The sequence below is a fragment of the Gambusia affinis genome, linkage group LG12, assembly GCF_019740435.1.
Source record: "Gambusia affinis linkage group LG12, SWU_Gaff_1.0, whole genome shotgun sequence".
In the NCBI taxonomy this organism is placed as follows: domain Eukaryota; kingdom Metazoa; phylum Chordata; class Actinopteri; order Cyprinodontiformes; family Poeciliidae; genus Gambusia; species Gambusia affinis.
This window is the reverse complement of record NC_057879.1, coordinates 26,771,471-26,790,676: the sequence shown is the minus strand read 5'-3', so window position 1 is coordinate 26,790,676 and position 19,206 is coordinate 26,771,471. Positions and strand designations below refer to the sequence as shown.

At 41.6% G+C, this 19,206-nt stretch overlaps 1 protein-coding gene across 1 annotated transcript in view; it reads left to right on the top strand.

Annotated features, from left to right (window-relative positions):
• Positions 1-19,206, top strand: part of myo10 (myosin X) — a 101,801-nt gene that overhangs the window by 40,398 nt on the left and 42,197 nt on the right. Inside the window, exon 4 of the mRNA XM_044135343.1 lies at positions 5,072-5,259. Coding sequence (XP_043991278.1) covers positions 5,072-5,259 — 188 coding nt within the window. The remainder of the gene's footprint in view (positions 1-5,071; positions 5,260-19,206) is intronic.

Below are 19,206 nucleotides of genomic sequence, written 5' to 3'. Positions count from 1 at the left end.
ATGAGTTTTACTTTGTTTTCACATTTGTAAAGTAACTTTGTGGTCCAGTTTGAAAACTAAAGCAGAATTTCACGGTGTTGCCGTTCAGTAAACTTGTTTTGTGATCTGCTGAGAGGAAACCTGTGAGAACCAGAGAAGAAATCCACTCATTTCCCCTGAGCAGCCGGCCTGAAACCAGGCGGCGCATCGCGAGCGCTTTAAATGTAACAACTGTAGGAATGTCTGCGGTAACTTCACTTCGTCCGTTTGGTCTTTTTGTCAGCCAGGTTTTCCTCCTCCATCTGGTCTTCATTTCCCCCTCTGGCTCTGGCCGGCTCAGGCAGATCTGATGTTTAGTGAATCTGCAGCTCCGCCACCGTCAGCAGCGACTGACGCCTCTCTGTAAACACAGAGCCGCTCTACGGTCACCTCCATTCATCTGATCCCTTATGAAAGAGCAGCCAGTGTTTCGCCTGACCGCATCTCTCCATTTATCAGCGTCACTGCTGGATTAAACATAAAATACAAAACTTTTCTTAGTAAAACATTGTTCAAATACCAGAGACTTAACCGAGTTTGACAAGCTGGATGAAAGGGAAGAGACATTTAAGATTCATCCTCCATCAGCATTGATCAGCATCACAGAAACAAACCATAAGACCTGCAGCCATCATCAGCTTTAATTCACTAGGCAGCCATTTTAGATCCAGTGTTTGGAGTTTGTTCAGATCAAATTTTGTTTTTTACTAGGAAATGATCAAATTTACACTTCCAAGAACAAATATGAACGGCATTATTAGAATAACCAACTTAAATGCAGATAATAAAGAACATAATATAATGAGATGATAAAAATTACAAGTAAATTGTTTGCAAAAGTGACAAGAAAAACATGTTTGCAAACAAGCCTTTAAAACCAGCTCAGTTTTAAACTGTAGATTAATTTGTGGATCAAACTTTGTTCAGACTTGAAAATACAAACTTAAAACAATTCCCAGTGTTTATGTTTCTGGAGGCTGGACCCGTCCCGCTAAAAACCGTCTCAACTGTCAGAAACACTTCAAACTTTAACAAGTGGATCTGGAGTTCCTGGTTTCCATCAGGGGGAAAGTTTCTGTCCAGTTAAAGTTGCAGTTAATGATCCTGGAGGCTCTGAGAGGAACCGGTACCAAGTCGGACCCACATCAGGGTCCGACCGGCGGTAACTCATCACGTTAAGGTCGGACTGAAGCTTTCTGCTCTGGTGAGCGCTCAGTGTGAACACAGAGGCTTCATGGCTGCATGTTGAGCCAAACGTGACTTTCCTGAAATGTTTCCCCGTGGATTCAGGTTCAGGGAAGCAGATCATCAGATCTGTTTCAGCCTGGAAACGACTCGGATCGTCGTTACAGTTAAAGCAACAGAAAATGTTTGACACTTTTCTGCAACATTTAAAGACATGTCACTCTGTCAGGACTGGATGTTGTAACTGCGTGGACAGCAGATTCAGATTCACTCTGAAAAACTGATCAGCTTGTAAAAACCTTTAACTGACGTTTATATTTAAGGATCCAATAACAGGCAGTTTGTTTATTCAGCAAACCTTCCTGCAGTTGTAACTTCCATAATCAACCAGTCAGCTTGTGTTTTTCTAAATATTGTCAGATTTTTTTTTTTTTTTTGCTTTTGCAAAAACTTCAAGGATACTTTAAAAAGCAAAATTACACTAAATTGAAACCTTTAAATCAGGTCTGATGTTCCTTCTGGTCATCTCAGTTTTATTTCTCTGAGGCTGTTAAGGAAAGTATTCACGTCCGAGTCGGGGAGCAGGTGTGAAGTGAGACTGACTCATAAAAACCAGCAAAGCTGCTGCTGTTTGCTGGCATCGATGTGCATCACTGTTTGATTGGGTAACTTGTCAAAGGTGGAGTTTTCTGTCCGCCTGCGGATAATTTATTCATCATGGATTATAATCCCCAAGCTTTGATTTGAAACCTGATTTTAACTCTTATCATTTCAGTCAAACTGAATCGGATCCCGGCTGAAAGCATCCAGAATGTAAACAAACACCAACCATGATGACGTCTAGTTACCAGATATTTCTTTGTGTGTTTTTGCTAATTACCACCAAATAGGATTTGAAAATATTTGCTCAAAGACTCCGCCCCTCAGAGACCAACTGCCTCCTGTTTCTACCTCCTGCAGAGGAAACGTCTCTGCTTTGTCCCTTTAACTCTGTCACCTGAGACGCCGCTCTGTGTTTGCATGCAGCTCTGCCTGAGTTATGATCCATTGTGCCTCGGTACAGGCATCCCCTGCTGTCTGGGCCCTGTGTTTGTCATGTAAATGCGTCAGCCCAACGTTCATTCCAGTGGATTTGCATCTGGGCTGAAAGGAGGTCAGTCGGCCATGATGGCGGCGCTCCACCTCAGAGCAGAGCCGGTCGAATTCTGGCTCCATGTTCACTCATAAATAGTTTTTATTTCCAAACGAGGAAATAAAAGGGCATAAAACTTACACTCACCTGCTGTTTTACGCACCGTTTATGAAACTGTGTTTATGGATTTTTATGATTTGCTGTGAAAGGAATGAAGCAATACAGGAAGAAACAAAATGTGATTATGTTCAGCTTCTCCACTTCAGACTGTTACAGCAATGTTGGTGTGAGATGGTAGACTGATAAATACATTTATAGAAATATATAACTCAACATAAATGAGTAACTCAGGTAAGTTTAGACTGCTGTGTTTCTCATGTTCATTATAAGACAAACCAGGTTGGTGACAACAGTCTGAAAGTTCATGGCAACTTTGTTTTCCTCCTGCAATCAGATCAAAAATGTTCTTGCAGTTTTCTCATACAGTTTAAGTAAGTAATCCTTAGAGAAAGAATAAAGAATAAATAAATACTGAAGATGTGACGTTACTCCGTCTAAGTGCCAAATCTTGAAACGCTGTTTAATAATTAAAGGTAAAAACAAACTGTATTCAGGTAAAACTCAAGTTTTCTACAGAAACATTAAACGAGAAGGAGAATAAAACTGATGCAGCTGCAGAAAAACGTAGAACATCAGTGGATAGAATCTGCTTTGTAGATGAGATCTATTTGCTCCGGCAGAGTTTCAGCATGTTGTCATCTGTCAGGATGAAATATGGTCACAATGTCTGAAGTCAGGGATTAATATCTAAGAAATGTTTTGAGTTAAGGGACATTTTAGGAGTTGGCAACCAGCAGGCTGCAATTAGCAACAGAACCAGATGATCTAGACTGTGATCACCAGGTGAGAGACTTTTGTTTCCCAGAGGAATTTATCAGATTCACAAACCTAAAGAAGTTAAAAAACCCAGTGGGTTGAAACATTCACCTGAAACCTCATTTTAATTTTTGAAAGAAGGATGAGTTTGCCCTGTGAAGCTTTTGCAGCAGTTTCCTTTTTCTTAGCTCCTCCTCCTTCCTCCTTGTGTTGCTGTGGAAGGTTTCCTCCACCGTGCCTCAGCAGCAGCAGATCCATTCATCCTGCGTCTGCTGGCGGGTTTTTCTGCAGCTCCTGCTGGTGCCTCACCAGTTGGAGCCAGAGCGCTGTGGGTGGATGCATGCAGAGTTTAGTCTGTATCAGTAAAACAGGCACCTTGACGTGTTTCCAGTCGGTTCTTCCTGGAACAGTTTGCACCATAAAAAACAGAACAAAGCAGTTTGATCTTATAGGAGGACGACTCAGGGAACTGAATGAGTGCTCTCTGAAGGTCTGACTCCATTACAGGAATGAAATATTAATACTGAGCAGAAAACCTCTGTCTCTGGGTGTGTGAGCTAACGCTGCAGGGTGAAGCTGACAGCCAGTCTGTCTGAATCTGTTTCTCTTTGTGTCTGTTTGTCTCCGACGGTTTCAGGTCTCAGAACGTCGAGCTGTTTGACCTCAGAGAACTCAGATGTTCTCCAGATCAAAATGTCCAACCTGCTTTTCCTACATAATGCGTTTCTTCTTCTTCTTCTCCTTGAGGCATCGATTGATTCTCCCTGCTTTAATCTGTTGTTATGGGAACAGTGTGCACTTACTGCTGTAATGAGATTTTCTCTTTCAGTCCAGGTTGCATCATAGAAAACATCCTGAATCTGATCAGAACAGAACATGGTGAAATGTCCCCATCAACAATAACAAGATTAAAACACTGTTTACTGGGAGAAAACTCAGCAGTTTCATTCTAGTTAATATCTGTGTTTTTATTATAAATGTGTTCAAAACGTTTCTGATATTCAGCTAATGTAAAAAATGTTTAGAGTCACTGGAAGGTGAACCTCCAGCTCCAGGGTTTTACTCCATCCATCATCCAACTTTACCAGCTTCTCTTTCTCTGCTGAAGAGAAGCAATAAATGAATTTCAGACTCAGGTTTCACCTGCAGAAACGTCTCCTCATGTTTTCTGCCAGATTTCCTGTTTTAGTGTCTGACCTGACCTGAGCAGCGGCTTCCACACGTTTCTATTCTTAGCACTCTGCCCTTCGGATCAGATAATGGAGTGGACAGCTCCTGCTTGTCCTTTCTGCTGTGTTTGGTCTTCATGCTGTTTTCCTCTGATGTTCTCCTGGAAACAAGCAAAGTCTTCTCAGAACAGCTGCTTCTGGTTGGGTTGGTTCTGCTGCTGCAGCGTTTCTGAGCGTTATCCAGCCATTTTCTCCCAGATGCATGCAGATGGGATTTTTTTTTATACCTCTTAGTCACCACCGCAGCACCGAAGCTGCAGCCAAGACATATTTTGGCTTCACAAGCTTCTATTTCAGCAGTTTGGTTCATTTTGCTTTGAACTCTGAAATGTGACGCTGGTTTGGAGCAATCTGCTGCTGCAGAGGTTTGGGGGAAAAAAGAAAAGCTAAAGGTCACAAGCGTCTGAATGTTGGTTGCTCAGGTTTTGTGCAGAACCTCAGAGTTTCTAGCTTTATGTTTTCATATGCTGGGAAAGCATGGGACAATAATTCCTCCTTCTTCACAGTAACATAAACATTTTTAAGACTTTTGTAAATTTAAACCGTTGAACATTTCACACCATGATTTCCAGTCGTTCCTCAGCTGCATGTTGCCTGTCTTCACCGTTCCTCTCTCCTTGCGGCTCCTCAGACGTACATCGGCTCCATCCTGGCCGCGGTGAACCCGTACCAGCCTCTGCCCGGCCTGTACGACCGGCCCAGCATCGAGCTCTACAGCCGCCACCACCTGGGTGAAATCTCTCCACACATCTTCGCCGTGGCCAACGACTGCTACCGCTCGCTGTGGAGGAGGCAGCAGAACCAGTGCGTCCTGATCAGGTGGGTCATCCGGGTCGTTTTCCACAGAATCACCGATACTCAGAAAAAAAAACACATAAAAGCTGAGAATCGCTCTGGATTGTTTAATTGGAACCTTAATAAAACTGTCACATAAAGACAGTAACAAAGTCGGCCTTCTATTACCGGTAGAACATTTCCAGGATGTCTGAGCATCAGAGAAACTCATCCATGTTTTTATCTTCAGTCACATTGATCACTGCAACAGCGTGTTCACCCTAAAAAATGGATCAAAACTTCCAGAAAACTGCAGAACAGCCGAAACACTGAGTTCCTTTAAGTCGGGGCTAAAAACCCACCTGGTCAGACCTGCTTTTGATTAGCAGTAAATTTAGCACTGATCAATATATTTGATATTTATGATTGTTATGACGACTACATGATGTTTTATGACCTCTGACCTGCCCTGCTGCTGAAATCTGCTACACAGATAAAGGTAACTTGTTCTGAATGAGGATAAATCGGCTAATTTTAGTAAAATTGGCCCTTCAGATATTTTTTTAACAGAAATAAAACTTTTCTCCACCGAACCTCACCTGGCATCTCTAGCAGCTGATACTTGTTCCCTGGCATCTCGCTCTCAGGCCAGCTGTGTGGTCTCTTCCACGCCAACTTTCAGTAAAAACCGCAAACGGCTGTAATTTTCCCAGAATACGTATGATTATATAAAAGTGTGCATAAAAGCAGCCGGTGGCGTCGTAAGCCTGTCCCTCCACCAGACGTTTGTCCGTTTGGTGGGAGGAAGTCGATGCGTCGGCGGCAGCCTGTGTGGGTGACTGCAGATGATTTATTTCAGCTTGTTTAGGCGGATAAGTCGTGTTACTGTCGGTCATTTTGGCTGGAACTGAAACGCTGGAGACGGTTGCTGAGTCTCAGCCTTTTGCTCGAGGCGAGAGTCCAGCAGTTTTCTGACAATTAGGCACGTTGAGTTGAAAACTGGTCGTTTCATCGGATAATCAGACACATGTGGCGGTTTTAAAATCAACCTAAACACGTTTTACAGCCTATAAAGTTAACAGCTGCTTCGGTTTCTGTGTAACAAATTAATAAAATATTCACGCAAAAAGATAGAAAATAATATAAGTTGTAAGTTTGTTGTTATTTTTAGAAATAGCAACTCTACAAATTAATTCAATAAATTTGAATATTAAAAATTCTATTTACTTTATAGATTATGTTTGCCTTTGTTTCAGTTAATTACGTCCGTTTTCCACTTAACCACCCAAACCCCCATGTTCTGTTAATGAAAACAGAACATCAAACTTAGAATATTACAACAAACCAGCAAAAATACTGTTTAATTACAGAAACTTAATGAAAAGTTTGTTTAATGTGTCATAAAAGGTTCTTATTTTCAAAAAATACTTTTAATCTGACAAACGAGACTCAACTGGATGTTTAATATAATTTATTAAATATGATTCCAAAGGTAATTTATGAAAAATAAAAATATTAGTATGGATGTAAACAAGATAAATTCCTAAAAGAAAAATGAAATAATGAAATAAATTACTAACTTCATAATCAAAACATATAGATCTTTAGAAACAAATTCATTTAAAAACTTTAAAAATGTTTTTTTCCCACATAAAATGATAAAAGGATGATTTCTAATATGTTTATTACAGAAATAACCATTTGAAGGAAATTATGACCATCATATTTAACTATTTAATGTTCTTAATGGTTTTGACTGTCATCAAACATTGAGGTTTATCCTGAACATCAGGAATCGTCTGTGAGGTTGAAGCTGAAGAAAGCAGCAGATCAGATAAGGAATGAAATGGAACCATGAAGAACTGTTTAGCTTCATGAAGCTCGGTGGAGGTGGTATTATGTCTAGGTCTTTGTAAATGAAGAACTCAATGCAGCGGATCAAAGATGTATTTTAATAGAAGGTTTGCACTCGGTTTGCTTTGACCGTCTTTAACCCGATAAACGTTAAACCCAGTAGAATTTCTGTCCGGCGTTGCTGTGAGTGAGACGCTCTGAAAGCTGCGTGCCGCCGCATGCAGTCTCTCTTCACATGTTCCCTCGGTCGTCTGCTGGTGTAATTTGTCTCCGTCCTTCTGTTGAGGGAGCAGAAAGGCCTTTTGTGTGGCAGGATGTCGGTCAGTGGGAGGAATATACGCCGTGGCGCGGCAGAGCAGGCGTAAACACAAACATGTCCCACTGCTGCACAAAGCTGCGTTTCTGTCTGCAGATCTGCTTTGTGTTCCTTCACGTGTCACTGATTCCTCTGACTTTTACTGCTACAACAAAACTTCTGCTTTTCAGGAAGGAAATCATTATTTCCTATGGATTTAACACGTTTTAGACTCATTTTAGAGGCCTGGAGTTTATAAAACTATTAGTGTGCCACAGAATGTGACCTGAAGAGGAAGAAAAGAGTTTGGTTGTGTTTTTGTTCCATGACAGCAGAACAGTGAGGTCGGCCAAGAAGGAGAAACCACAGACCGCAGTCGTGACCTTCTACTGTAGTTTCAGCTAAAACACAACCTGGTGGTTTACTGTCTGCTAAAACAGAGTAAATGTCACACTGAGCTGTAAAACTCCTCGCCAACCCTTTAGTCTAGTTACTTCAATGTCAAATATGTTTTAAATGTTTTATATGTGAATTTTTTTAACAGCTGATTTGCTAAATGGACAATCAGAACTTTTCTTTCAAAATATATTTCTATGATGTCCTTTAATACAAAGAAATGTGAAGGAACTGAAGTGGGCCAAAGACGGAGCCCTGGAGAACTCCACAGACAGCTGACGAGCTCTCAGAGATTTTAGATAAATTACCAATAATAACAAACAGCTGACATACCTTTCTGGGGAAGAGGTTGAAAATTTTATATAATTTTGTAAAATTATATAATGTGCTGTAAATAACTTAAACATATCATCTTTAAATGCCTGCTTATGGCATTGACATTTTTGCATATGTAAATATAAGATTATATAAATTTTCATGGTTGTTTTAATACTTTGATTTGAAGTGGTAGCAAGAAGATAACATGTAAGCAGAAAATTAGATAAATGTTTCCAGTTGTGTGGTGGATGAAAATGTATCAGGTCTGTGTTTGGATCTCCAGCCTCTGGTTTCCTTTGACCCAAATGTGTTCTGATAAAAAACTCGTCTTTAAATGCAGAGCTGTTCACCAGATTTTCATCTTTATCCTCAACAAAATGTTAAAGTGGCAGCTGCAGCTGAGGAGACCTCAGGTAGAAAATCTGTTAGAGATTGATAGATGGATGGTTGGATGATGGTTGGTTGGTTGGTTGGTTGGTTGGTTGGTTGGATGACTGTTGGATGTTTGGTTGGTTGGTTGGATGGTTGGTTGGATGGTTTGTTGGTTGGTTGTATTTATGATTGGATGGATATTTGGTTGGTTGGTTGGATGACTGTTTGATGGTTGGTTGTTTGGTTGGATCGTTGGTTGGATGATGGTTGGTTGGATCATTGGTTGGATGACTGTTGGATGGTTGTTTGGTTGGATGACTGTTGGATGGTTGGTTGGTTGGATGGTTGTTTGGTTGGTTGTATTTATGATTGGATGGATATTTGGTTGGTCGGTTGGATGACTGTTGGATGGTTGGTTGGTTGTTTGTTTGGTTGGATCGTTGGTTGGATGATGGTTGGTTGTTGTTTGGTTGGATGGTTGGTTGGATGGCGGTTGGTTGGTTGTTTGGTTAGATGGTTGGATGGATGACTGTTGTATGATTGGTTGGATGGTTTGATGGATGGATGGTTATTTGGTTGGTTGTTTGGTTGGATCGTTGGTTGGATAATGGTTGGTTGTTGTTTGGTTGGATGGTTGGTTGGATGGCGGTTGGTTGGTTGTTTGGTTAGATGGTTGGATGGATGACTGTTGGATGATTGGTTGGATGGTTTGATGGATGGTTGGTTGGTTGGATGGTTGTTTGGTTGGTTGTATTTATGATTGGATGGATATTTGGTTGGTCGGTTGGATGACTGTTGGATGGTTGGTTGGTTGTTTGTTTGGTTGGATTGTTGGTTGGATGATGGTTGGTTGTTGTTTGGTTGGATGGTTGGTTGGATGGCGGTTGGTTGGTTGTTTGGTTAGATGGTTGGATGGATGACTGTTGTATGATTGGTTGGATGGTTTGATGGATGGATGGTTGTTTGGTTGGTTGTTTGGTTGGATCGTTGGTTGGATAATGGTTGGTTGTTGTTTGGTTGGATGGTTGGTTGGATGGCGGTTGGTTGGTTGTTTGGTTAGATGGTTGGATGGATGACTGTTGGATGATTGGTTGGATGGTTTGATGGATGGATGGTTGGTTGGATGGCGGTTGGTTGGTTGTTTGGTTTGATGGATGGATGGTTGTTTGGTTGGATGGTTGGTTGTTTGGTTGGATGACTGTTGGATGGTTGGTTGTTTGGTTGGATGGTTGGTTGGATGGATGGTTGTTTGGTTGGTTGGTTGGATGGTTGGTTGGATGGTTGGATGGATGACTGTTGGATGATTGGTTGGATGGTTTGATGGATGGATGGTTGTTTGGTTGGATGGTTGGTTGTTTGGTTGGATGACTGTTGGATGGTTGGTTGTTTGGTTGGATGGTTGGTTGGATGGATGGTTGTTTGGTTGGATGGTTGGTTGTTTGGTTGGATGACTGTTGGATGGTTGGTTGTTTGGTTAGATGGTTGGATGGATGACTGTTGGATGATTGGTTGGATGGTTTGATGGATGGATGGTTGTTTGGTTGGTTGTTTGGTTGGATGACTGTTGGATGGTTGGTTGTTTGGTTGGATGACTGTTGGATGGTTGGTTGGATGGTTGGTTGGATGACTGTTGGATGGTTGGTTGGATGGTTGGTTGGTTGTTTGGTTGGATGGTTGGATGGATGACTGTTGGATGATTGGTTGGATGGTTTGATGGATGGATGGTTGTTTGGTTGGATGGTTGGTTGTTTGGTTGGATGACTGTTGGATGGTTGGTTGTTTGGTTGGATGGTTGGTTGGATGGATGGTTGTTTGGTTGGATGGTTGGTTGTTTGGTTGGATGACTGTTGGATGGTTGGTTGTTTGGTTGGTTGGATGACTGTTGGATGGTTGGTTGTTTGGTTGGATGGTTGGTTGGTTGGATGGTTGGTTGGTTGTTTGGTTGGATGGTTGGTTGATTGGTTGGTTGGTTGGATGATGGTTGGTTGGTTGTTTGGTTGGATGGTTGGTTGATTGGTTGGTTGGTTGGATGATGGTTGGTTGGTTGTTTGGTTGGATGCGGTCTGTTTTGTTTTTCAGTGCGTTATCTGGTCAAACTAACAGTGGGGATTTGGACCCGTTGAATTCATCCTGATGGGAAGAAACTGAGAAACTTTGTGGAGCCTCAGTTGGTCTGAAAATGACGGATGTGTGAAACTGAGAATAATTGCCGGGCGGAGCAGAAACCCTCAGAAGAGCCTGAGGGTTTCTGCCTGGCAAGGAGGTGCGACTTCTGACTGAGTCTGTGGAGGATTTAACTAGGCCCTTCACAGCAGCTGGTAGTTAGAGAGCAACATCAGGTTCATGGTTGAAACAGTGATAATAAAATAAAGACACTGAAAGAAGAGAGGAACACAGCTGTATCGCTGCAGATGCTCCACATGTGGAATCTAAAGTTGTAAAAAAACAAACAGAAAACTTAAGTCCTAATTAAATTCAATTAGAAAAAAACAAAAGAGCTAATCATGTAAATGAACAATTTTTTAATGGCAAAAATAAATGCAAATATAGTTTCCAAAATCAAATGAAAAAACTACAACAGCAAGCAGTTATGATCGGGTTCCAAGCCCTAAGAAAGTAAGTTACAAAAAATATAAATATGTAGATAAACAAAATAGATATCTAAAAAATAATTATAAGATAATTCCAAACTTCTTCAAAAGTAGATGTAAAAAAAGACTAAATAGAAAATAATAGAAGTATATAAATATATTAAAGGAGAGAATTAAAAAGGGGAATTAAATCATTAAAAAAATAAAAGTAACAATCAATAGATAAATTGATTTAACTAAAGCAGCCGTTTCTGATTGGTGCATAAATGTCGATGTTTACGCTTCTTTACTCTCTGTCTGTCTTACCAAATATTGTTTCCTCTTCAATTCTTGAAAATCTTTTCGTGTTCTGGCTGCAGAGTTTTCCCAGCAGCTCTGTGGTTCTGGTTGGTTCTGTTGGAGAACATGGCTGCCCAACATGTTGGGTGTTGCTGTGCAGCTCGGATCGCGACCTGAACCCTCGTGGGTTTGCTGTTGGCTTTATTTTTAACACTTTCTGCCAGCCTGGCCGTCGTTTTGCCTCCAGAGTTCTGCACAGCTGCTCCAGAACCTGAACCGGTTCCGGTGATCACTGACCCTCAGAAACATGTCTGCTGATGGCGGGCCAGGACAACCCGGAGCGGACCCCCCATAAAACGTGGAACATGCCGGGACCCCCTGCCCCCCTGACACAGAGCAAGAGGAGCTATAAATCTGCAAGCTGGCACTTTCAGCCGAGGCAGGAAGCCTTCCCTTCGGATTTAGGGATTGTTGGTAATCAGATCCAGGCGACTGAAACAGGAGCTGGTGTAAAAGAAGAAGAGGAGGAGGCGGATGAAGAAACCAGCTCTCACATGAGACCATCTGCTCATTAAAGCTCACGAATGCCAGTCTGCGTTTCCACTAATGTGGTACCTACCTGCAACCAACCACATTGCTTTAATGCACAAGTCCTGGGGAGATTTTATTGCACACTTAAGCAAAAAGCCATTCTCAACACAAAATTCCTTGGAAATCCTTCAAAAATTCACCAAGCACAGCAAAGGCATTTTTTTTCTAGCTAATTGAGCAATAAACAGCAGATTCAGACTCTGAGGTACATTTTTACAGCAGCAGGTCCTGCATTAGCATCTCTCTGTTGGCTCGGCTGAACAGAACAAAACCGGTTTGGCAAAGGACAAGTTCTCCCTCTTTGGTGCAAATTGAACTTTTCCAGACCCAGAACTTTCTGGAGAAACTGAGACGCCACATTTGCCAGCACAGCGCCTTCACCTCCCAGAGCCTGTGGTGGGTGAACTGGTCCAACATATGGCTGAAAGATTGAAACCAGGACAGCCGCAGCAACCTGAGCGTTTAGGACCAGGCTGCTGGGTCGGCTCCCGTTTGTTTGGGTGTGCTTTAAGGACTGATGTGGGTCCTGCAGGTTTTCCTGGACTGGAGATCGGACCTCCTCATCAAAACAAATAGTTCATTTAATCTCTGTTTTACCAATCGACAACACCAGAGCAACTGGGAAACTTTCATGTTAACTAAGCTTCGGTTTTAGACTGAGAGGAAGATATTCAAACTTATTATCCTAAATATTTTAACATACGTCCTCTTTTATAATTTCCCTCTAAATTGTCCATTTGGTGCTGGAATAAATAGATTTTGGTTTTGTCACATTTAAATTCGTACACTCTTCAGGAGTCAGTTTTGGTATTTGATAGAAGCATTTTAATCTCAGCTTTACTTCCTGTTTGGCCTCCTGTATTTTAAAAACTAAGTTTGTCAGTAAGACGGCGTTTTGTCAGGCCTGGTTCTGTTCATCCTCTGGTTTCAGCTCACAAGTTCATGAAAACCTGAAAAATCAGATATTCAGTTGGGAAAGTCTCAAGCAAATCCAAGCACATTAAAAAGTCAAACAGATAAACCCAAGTGATATCTGTTGTAGTTCTGACTTTAAAAGTCAAAGGCTTGTCAACAAACCTGGTCTCAAAATCCAATATGGCTGCCAGATGTACAAAACACAACAGAAAGCTTTTTATCCACAGTTTTGCTTTTTCACATTGAATTGTCCTAATCCAATCCCACACAAACTGTACAACAACAAAACATTATTCTGTTTAATTACGTGAAATACAGAAGAACTGTATTGTTATTAGCTTGTTTGGCTAGTTAGCCTTTTCAATGAGAACAACAATTAGCAAATCCCAAATGGTTTCCATCTCCTGATGGAAATATTTAAGTTAGGTGGGACAATTATTTAGAAACAGCCTAAACAGACTGTGGCCACCCTTTGAATAAAACAGCCAATGTTTTCCCTCAGTAAATACTTTGGCACTGAAGAGTGGTGTGGCAGTGAGCAGCCGATCAGAAAAGATTCTGTTTCTGAGCCGGTCGGTTCTGCTGACCAGCTGATTTCTTGGAGAATCCTCAGACTCTGTTTATTAGCATGTGTTTGTGCAACGTCTGTAGAAAAACAACAACTTTACTCAGAACTAACACTTTAAACACAGAGCAACACAGGAACTTTATCCCTTCACTTCAAAAGTGACATCCTGTTCTTTATTGCCCAGAAATTGTGTTTCCTGCTGGGTTTGAGATCGTCGGAACCGAGTCCAGACCCGTTCCGTCTAAATGAATCAGCAGCAGGAATCTCCCTGAGTCAAGACGCAAGCTCAGTTTTGCTGAAGCTCTTTGCAAAAAGTTCTTAAGATTAAAACGACATGGATGAAACTGACAGATGTACGCCGGATATGCAAACTGTAAGGGATAATTCCACACCATGTGTTCATTGTTGCTAATTAATTGAAAACACAGACGGCCGGACCTCTGCAGGGTTAATGAAATCCTCTAACAGGCTTTGGTTGCAGCCGGTTAGAAAGCATCAGGATTTTATTTATTTTTAATAAGAGAAAATTCCTGAATCCTCATTTTAATAAGATCTAAGCTGACAGCCTCCAGAGGAGAGCTGTATGGCTGTTAGCCTGCGCAGTCATCAGATCCAGACCCGGCACTTTGTCCCTGACCTCTTGACCCCAGAGGTGGAGCGTGAGGTCAGCGCAATAGTCTCGATCCTGGTTAATTAGTCAGGCATCTGGGGTCAGGAAAGCCCAGCAGCAAACCTCTGTGAAAACATGCCGGAGAGCTTTCCTCTGGGGATCCGCTGAGATTCTGTTCTGCCTCGTTTCCTCCAAGAGTCACAAGTTAACTGTGACTAAAGGAAGGAATGGATCAGAACAAAGGAGGCCGTACGGCGTGCAAAGAAAAATCGTCCCACCGTGTTGGTTTCAGGTGCAACATGAGATGGACGGAGCATTTTTACATCCATTCATAACTTCTTACAACAAGTTTGACCTCAGTAAGAATGAAGTTTTTACTCTGCAGTGCCCTGTTGTTTTAAAGACAGTTGTATAAGTTCACTTTCTACAAGAAGTTGCTCAACATTCATTTCCATGATCTAATTACGTCGGTAGGGCAGTAGTTATATATTCTCAGCCAAATCCAAACTCCCAGGTTATTAAAAAAGGTTTAATAAGATAGAAGCTTCCATTAAGGTCTTAAACTTTGTCATGCTTTATGGCGTCATCCCTCACAATAATAATCTAATCTAATCTAATCTGATTCACTTTTTGTTGCTCACATAAAGGTTGCATTAATAATGCAGACTCCCAAAGTGAACTTCTCAAATGTTTATTTCTTTATTATTTCTCTGAATTGTTTGGATCAAGTTCAGCTGCTGATGCTACACTGCATTCAGATGAAAGTTGTTTGTAAAACATTCAATTATTCTGCACCAAAAAGTCTCCTCTTAGCTGCCTAATCAGGATTTGCAGAAATATTTGAATTTGAAAGAATGACCGTTATTCTAAAACTGAAAAAAGTCAAATTTAAACAAAATGAGACAAATTGATCACTTGTAAAGTATCAATAATTGTTGCAGATTAAATTTTTAGATAAGAATTAAACTATCAGCCAAGTTTAATTGTGTATTTTATTTTATTTCAAATTTTTTTTAAATAAAGGTTGTTTTGATTTATTTTTATACCAATATGTTTTTGGAAATTATCTCTTCAGTTTGAAGAGATAATTATTATTTCTTATTTTATTCAGAAGTAAATAAAAAGGCTCAACAACCTAAACGACTTCCTGTTGAATCCAGCTTTATGCCAGAGTGAAGTCAGGCAGGCGTTTTGTTTCTGCGGCGTTTTGATTACTAATGGTTGGGAAGGTACGCGAAGGCCTGTTGCGAAGGCCTTTGTGAGCTGAATGGATCTTGTTGTGGGACAGGAAGCCAGCTGAGGCTCAGCCTCCTCCACTCTTTAGGTCTTGGCTCTGAGTGTAAACAGTTTCTGTTTGTGTTTTGTTGCCTCCGTCTGAGCAACCAGGAAGTTGCTCCCTAAATCCGAACAGCGGGTCGGACGCAGCCCGCCTCCCGCAGAGGGGCAAAGCGGGCTTTAGCTGTGCATGCAAGAAGTAATTTAATCTTAATCTTCTTTGTTGCCCAACAAGCTGGTGTTTTATCTCGGGGAGATCGTTTCACTGTTTTCTTGTAAAACACTTTTCTTTCCCCGATCAGACGGTCGAATAACACCGTTCTCGCTTTCAGTCACGACTCGACTCAGTTTCTGAGAAACTCTTTCAGTGGACGCAGTCTGCAGCTCTGTGTTTGTACAAAGAGTCTGGGTGAGGTCCAGATCTGTGCAGGCACTTTGTCCAACATGCTGTTTGGTGGGTCTAAAGGCTCCCTCCTTCCTGCCGGTGGGGGGTTTCTACCTTGGGTGGCAACAGCGTGTGGAGGTCCAGTACCGGCACAAAGACTGCCTGCTGTTTAGATGGATCTGAGTGTGTGAGGGCGTGTGGGTGTGTGTATGTGTGTGTTTGCCGCCAGAAGCCCTTTAAATGAGTTACCTTTAAGGACCTCTGTTACAGCCGACGTCCCAATAGTCTAAACTATTTACAAAAAACTAAACATGTGAGAACCTTGAGAAAAAACGTCAAACACTGTAAAAAAAAATCCACCTAATCTTGGTCATGGAGCATTGATTGAAAGTCACAAATCAGTTTCTTATTTTCCTCTAATTTCTTGTTTTTGAAACAAACTGCACAAGAAAATCTGAGAAATCATCCAAAGTCCAAAGGAAAACTCTGAAAACATCCAGAAATCTCAGTAATTTAGATAAAGTAAAGTCAGAGATGCATTTTCTTTTTTCAAACACTGTACAGGTATTTCAAAACAACTAATTTTCTAGCATAATAATTTACTGAGTAGATTTTTTTAACAATAAAAGCTTCAAAAATGACGTTAGAGTGTGATAAAAGTGACAGTTGGTGTCGGGACGTTCCTGCTGCTCGGTGACCTAAAGCCTGAATGCCGGCTGCAGTCGTCTCCCAGGCGTGTTTCCAAACCGCCGTCTGTCCTGTCATAACATCCCACCTCGCCTCAGCTGCAGCCAGAGACCCTGAGTGTTTATTTCATCCTCGGCCCTGTTCTCCATCAGGACCGTAACCTTTTCCTGATCTGCAGCTAACAGGTGAAAGTTCAGCTTCATTTCTAAACCTAAAGTCATGAATGATTGCTCAGAGGCCATCAGGTATGAGCGTTCGCTGCGACGCGGCTGGAGTTGTTTGCTTGGCTGCTGCAGTTTTGTTTGTTCTTGCTCCACAAGGCTGTTAGAAATGTCTGCTCTGCTTTATCTGAACCCGTTTTGTCTCCTGTAGGAACGAGGCGTCATGGAGTGTAATAACACCAGTTAACCCAAGGCACATGTTGGAACTGCCTGACAACATGCAGATTACAGCAGTTTTCACCACTTTAATAGGGAAAACTTCTCCACTGACTGGATCCAACCGCTACATGTTATTCAGACGTAACTATAAAGGATAATTTCACATCTTTTTAACAGCACTTACCACAAGATCCCTCAGTGCTTTTAGACTTTTTCTTCTGCTGGAGCTAGCCCAATTTTTATTGATACGACTCCTTTGAATACAAAACACTTCATAAAACAATTTAAAAAGTCTCCAATTCACAGAGAGGAAGACAGCAGAACATTCAGGAGAGAAAATGTTATCAAAACAAACGTGAGCATCTTAAACCGTTACCGTCGGTTTTTAGAAAAGATTGATGGAGCCGTCAGAAGGTTTTTACCCTTGAGGTGGTTCATGGCTTTTCCCAAAAGCAGATAACATACTAAGGGGGAGGAAGAATCAGTTTTAATGTAGCAATCACTTCCATCCACCTTACCAGAGGCACAAAACTCTGAAAACTGAAATCTCAGGCCTCCAGTTCTCTGTTTTTCTGAGATGTTTCCAAGCTAGTTTGCAAAGTTTACATCCTGTTTATTACAGCTACATGGAGCATCAACATAAACATAGTGCTTGAGCTGCTATTCGCACTTTGAAAATCAAGTTTAATTCGGTCCAAACTTGTAGATGGAAGCAACCCAATTTCCTTTCTTTTTTCTTTCCTGTGACATTTCAGAAGTTTACTCAGAATTTGCAAAACAACTGGATGGAAATGAAGCTAGTGACTGTTGGCTTCTTGTAGCTTCAAACATAAACACAGCTGAGTATCATCAGCACAGCAGAGAAACACTATTTACTGTTTGTAAAACTGGACTAGAGGTCTGTAAATATTAAATACCTTTTGGACATTTTGTTTCTTCCGTTCTTTTTTCTGCAGCTTTCCCTCCTTACTGAGACCTTTAAAGTTCCCACTTTATCTTTTATAAGAATCTACCCAACCGTTATGCAGAGGGGCAGTCAGATAACTCACCAACTGTAAAAAGATGTTTACAAACCCGAAGGCAGCACTCATCTGAACGTAGCTTTAATTTAAAGTCAACCACAGGATTTCTCTCAGTAACGAAGATGAAGGAATAAACAGTCTGCAGTCCGGCCTGCAGGTAAGGCCTTACCTGAGCCTTACCTGAGCCTTACCTGAGCCTTACCTGAGCTTTACCTGAGCTTTACCTGAGCTTTACCTGAGCTTTACCTGAGCTTTACCTGAGCCTTACCTGAGCCTTACCTGGGCCTTACCTGAGCCTTACCTGAGCCTTACCTGAGCCTTACCTGAGCCTCACCTGAGCCTCACCTGAGCTTTACCTGAGCTTTACCTGAGCCTTACCTGAGCCTTACCTGAGCCTTACCTGAGCCTTACCTGAGCCTTACCTGAGCCTCACCTGAGCCTCACCTGAGCTTTACCTGAGCTTTACCTGAGCCTTACCTGGGCCTTACCTGGGCCTTACCTGAGCCTTACCTGAGCCTTACCTGAGCCTCACCTGAGCCTCACCTGAGCTTTACCTGAGCCTTACCTGAGCCTTACCTGAGCCTTACCCGGGCCTCACCTGAGAGCTCAGGTAAGGGGGTTTGTTCATGCATGGTACTCTGGAGTCTGTTACAGCATCGGAGAAGTCGTCACTTCATCTTCTCTGGTGGGAGATTTCTCTCCTTACTCAAAGTGTCAATGTCCCTGCTGTGTTTTAAATGAAAACAAGGTTTGTGTTTTTATAAGAACGGAACGAAGACAGCCAGCAGGTGGTGTCATGTTTTGGTCGTAGAACTGACTGCTGTCCGCTCAGTAAGTGATTAACTGGGAGTGACACGCTGCACCAGTGATTACAGACCAGTCCAGCGTGTCTGACTGGATGGTTGGACATGCAGAATCATAGTAATCATCGCAGTGAAAGGAGAGTAGCTGTTTTAAGTGCCAGCTTAGTGTAACACACAGTTTGTGGCTTTTGTTTGTGTTGCAGCCTGAAATGGTGATGAATATATCAGATTTTTGTCCTTTAACTGTTGCAGTACAAAAACTAGTTTTCATTTCTGTAAGTTTTATTGCAGCTCTTAGAATCCAAAGAAACATCTTGAGTCTCAAAGCAGCAAAATGCAGTTCAGAGCCACAACTGCGCCATGAAAAGACTGAAGAGTTGCTGCATCCAGTATCTACATTTAATTTTTAATTTTAGCCAAAGTTATTAAGAGTGATTATTGATGGTCCAGAGAGTCCCTTACCCTGGTCCAGACCGGTGGTCCTGAGACCGGTACCTGAGGGCCAAGTCAGAAAAAATGAGCAAAATCTTAATTTCCTTCTTAATTATTAACTGCTTCCAGATGTTTTGGCTAACAGCTCTTTGGGAATCAAAAATTTATTTTCTGTCTGGTGAAGTAACAACTTGTGTTTGTGTAACTTTATCTAACTTC